Source organism: Drosophila ficusphila, unplaced genomic scaffold (genome assembly GCF_018152265.1).
Source record: "Drosophila ficusphila isolate 14025-0441.05 unplaced genomic scaffold, ASM1815226v1 contig_198, whole genome shotgun sequence".
Taxonomy (NCBI): Eukaryota; Metazoa; Arthropoda; class Insecta; order Diptera; family Drosophilidae; genus Drosophila; species Drosophila ficusphila.
The window spans coordinates 1,128,456-1,131,553 of record NW_025064092.1 but is presented as its reverse complement, the minus strand read 5'-3'; the positions used below and the strand labels follow the sequence as shown (position 1 = coordinate 1,131,553).

General features: G+C 51.1%; 1 protein-coding gene across 1 annotated transcript; it reads left to right on the top strand.

The window, feature by feature from the left end:
- The first annotated feature begins 673 nt into the window (after window positions 1-673).
- LOC108091081 (transcriptional adapter 3-B) lies at window positions 674-3,071 on the top strand. Its single transcript, XM_017190086.2, has one exon. It carries the CDS (start codon window positions 805-807, stop codon window positions 2,488-2,490), a length of 1,686 nt encoding a protein of 561 aa, XP_017045575.1. The 5' UTR covers window positions 674-804; the 3' UTR covers window positions 2,491-3,071.
- The last annotated feature ends 27 nt before the right edge of the window (window positions 3,072-3,098 follow it).

Genomic DNA, 3,098 nt, shown 5'->3' with positions numbered 1-3,098 from the left:
GGGAAACGAGCGCGCGTTTCGTGCCAATGTTGCACAGCGGCGGCATGCCATCGGATACGATCGCTAGTTAGTTTTCAGCCGATTATATTAAGCCTTTCTTGAGGAGAAAAAATAATTTTCTAAAAAAAGCATTAGCAGGTTCAAAAAAAAAAGAAAGCTAAATGATACACATAAAGTAAACACTTTTTTAAACATATTAACGCATTTTTTTCAAGACATCTTTATAAATTATGTTTCAACCATTGCACCAATGTTTTTCCAAAATTTGTAAAATCCTATAACTAGGGGCTTCCGTAATTAAGTAGAACTAGCTGGTTTTACTATTGGATTTCTTAATGATCAAGATATAAACACTTCTTTTGACTCTATGTATCCGTTGGCTGACTGGACTCATTTCTTAAAAAATAAAAAAATTTATTAAGTATTTTAATCATCTAAATTATCGTTATTTTGAATTCACTGATTATAAAGGAAAACATATTGCTAAAGTTAATAATTATTTAAAATGGAATGAATTTATACAACCATTCAGTTAGTTTTTGAACTATAACGCAAGATTGAGCGCCAATCCTTCTCAACTAGCTGGCCCATTGTACTTTGGTATTTTTCAGTATTTCACCATCTAGAACACTTGTAAATTTTACAGCTCCCGACTCGGTCACACCATCGATATCGATTTACTTTGAGAAGGAAAACAAAGCGTGTTATCGCCTGCTCGATAACAAAAAAAAGAACTGTAAATAAATAATTTCTGTAATTTTGCCACAACGGAGAATTCGATTGCTCAAATCGCAGCCGCGTTTAATGAGTGCGAACCTGAAGAATATCAAGCTGGGCCACTTCGGCGGCGGTGGATCCGGGGGAGCGCCCAGTTCCGGCGGCTTCGGGCTCTCGGCGTCCTCCGGAGGTGCTGGCAAACTGCCCACAAATGGCACAGGCGGAGGCAAATCCGCTCCGGCCAGTTCCTTTGCGGAGGCCGAGGTTCTGGCCACGCCCGGGGGCGTCGTTATACCCATTATCCGTACCAGGGACGTGCCCAAATTGCTGCCCACAATCGCGACCGCCCTGCAGCGTCCGGCGGATGACCACTTGGCCGCCGAGGATCTGGACGCAGTGCAGCTTGAGTTGGAGCAGATGCTCTCCAACGTGGCGCTGCGCACGCGCGTCCTAAAGTCGGAGTACGACAGCCTGGACAAGGATGAGAAGCGCCAGGATCGCAGGAAGCTGGATCGCGTGCCCGGGTCGCCACCCTGCCCCGCCAGTATGCTAAACGGCCTGCTCGGCATTGGCAGCAACTCCTCCACCAGTCTGGGTAGCCCGCTTGGTGGCGGCGGCGCCTCCTCCTCCAGCCAATCCAAGCGGAAGCGGGAGGAACCTACGGGCGTACGCAAGAAGCACTCTTCGATGACAATTCTTAAGCAACAAGGCGCTTCCGGAGGCTCCTCAAAGCACCAAGCCAAGAACAGCCCGCTGGCCGTGCACACGGACGACAGCATGGACTACCTGCCCACTCTCGTGGCTGCCAATGCCTCTGGCTCAGTGCTGCCGCACCACCAGCCGTTGCCGCAGCTGCCCAAGGTGGCGGTGCCCAAGAACGACACGCCCAATAAGTTCTGGCTGTCCGTGGAGCCTTACTGCATGCCGCTGACCAACGAGGATCTGCGCTTGATTGACGATCTGCTGGAACAGTACCGGGGTCCGCTGGTGCCGCCCGTGCCCACTCTGGGTCCCCACTACTCCACGGTGTGGGCCCAGGAGGACATGAAAGCTCTGCAGCCGGGTGGCACGCGCCTCAAGTCTCAAAACGCCGCCGGGATGCTGAAGAAGGCAGAGGGCATGGTGGAGGAGAGCATCACGGGTCAACTGACACAGCGCCTGGTGTCCGCGCTCATGGAGGAGTCGCTGATGACGCTGCCCAGCGAACAGGCCGCGGTGGGTGAACACAGCAACAGCACCACGAGCAGCAGCAACGAGAACACACACTCCCACTCCTCTTCCTCCGCGAATGCGGCGGCGGCGGCTGCCTCTGGCAACTTCCGATCGCTCGCCATGATGAAGCACGGCGTGGGCATTGAGCAGCGGTTGAAGAAGACGCTCATCGAAAACGGACTGATCGACGCCAGCGAGTTCGCCGTTCACGAGGACGTGGACGAGGTGCTGCTGGAGATCAAGCGAGTCACGACCGAAATCAGCACCATTTCGCAGTTTAACAGCGAGGAACTGAAACGACTGCGCTCCGCTGCCAGCGAGGAGATCAAGCGGATTGCCATTAAGCGGAAGTTGGACACGGTGGACCAGGAGATACTCGAGTGCTACAAGCGGATGCTGCAGTACCGGGCCAAGCGGAAGGGCCACACCATCGAGGAGAAGCAGGAGATCCTACGGCTGACCAACGAACAGCGCCTGCTGGCCGACCAGCTGGAGCGCATGCAGATGCATCTGCCGTGCATCGGCGGCGCTGGCGGCTCCCTGCTCGATACCAAGATGTAGGACAGGACCCTCGCCTGGGGCTGGTGCCAGCTAATGGCCATGCATCAGGCAAAAAAGCAGGTCCGGGAAGCTAGCCTCAACCTGAAGTGTGCCTGAGGAGACCCCTCCTGTCTACCTGTCTCACTGTCTCACCTCCCCCTTATTCGCCAGACTGTACATTAGCAAAGATAACTAGCCTGTAGCATATATACGCAGCTTCGCAGCACGGTGTGGATGGTGGAAAGAAGGTGCTCTTTCCAAATCAGGAGCCATCTCGCGTGTTCTCCTTCATCTTCCCTACCCTGTATGCTTATCTTTGTCGCCAGACTGTACATTAGCAAAGATATACACCATATAGTATGTAAAGTACACGATTAAAGTGGATTGAATTATTAAGATAAGATGTTCATGTGGTGGATAGTGACTTGGTTGATTGTAAGCCTTGCTCCGTTCTCTTCTAAAAGCAGCACTTGTTTCCGAATTGAAAGAAACATTCGCTGAAAGTGAACGATACACAAGAGAAGGCAAAAAAACTCATAAGATTTGTATGGCCAATACCCAAAACCAACCAATTTAAGCAATAAAGAAAGTAAAAACTAAAACATTGATTTGTCCTTATTAATAGAAAT

What these genes read in the sequence shown, in the direction of transcription:
- LOC108091081 (XM_017190086.2), top strand. Translation starts at nt 805, where the DNA reads ATGAGTGCGAACCTGAAGAATATCAAGCTGGGCCACTTCGGCGGCGGT.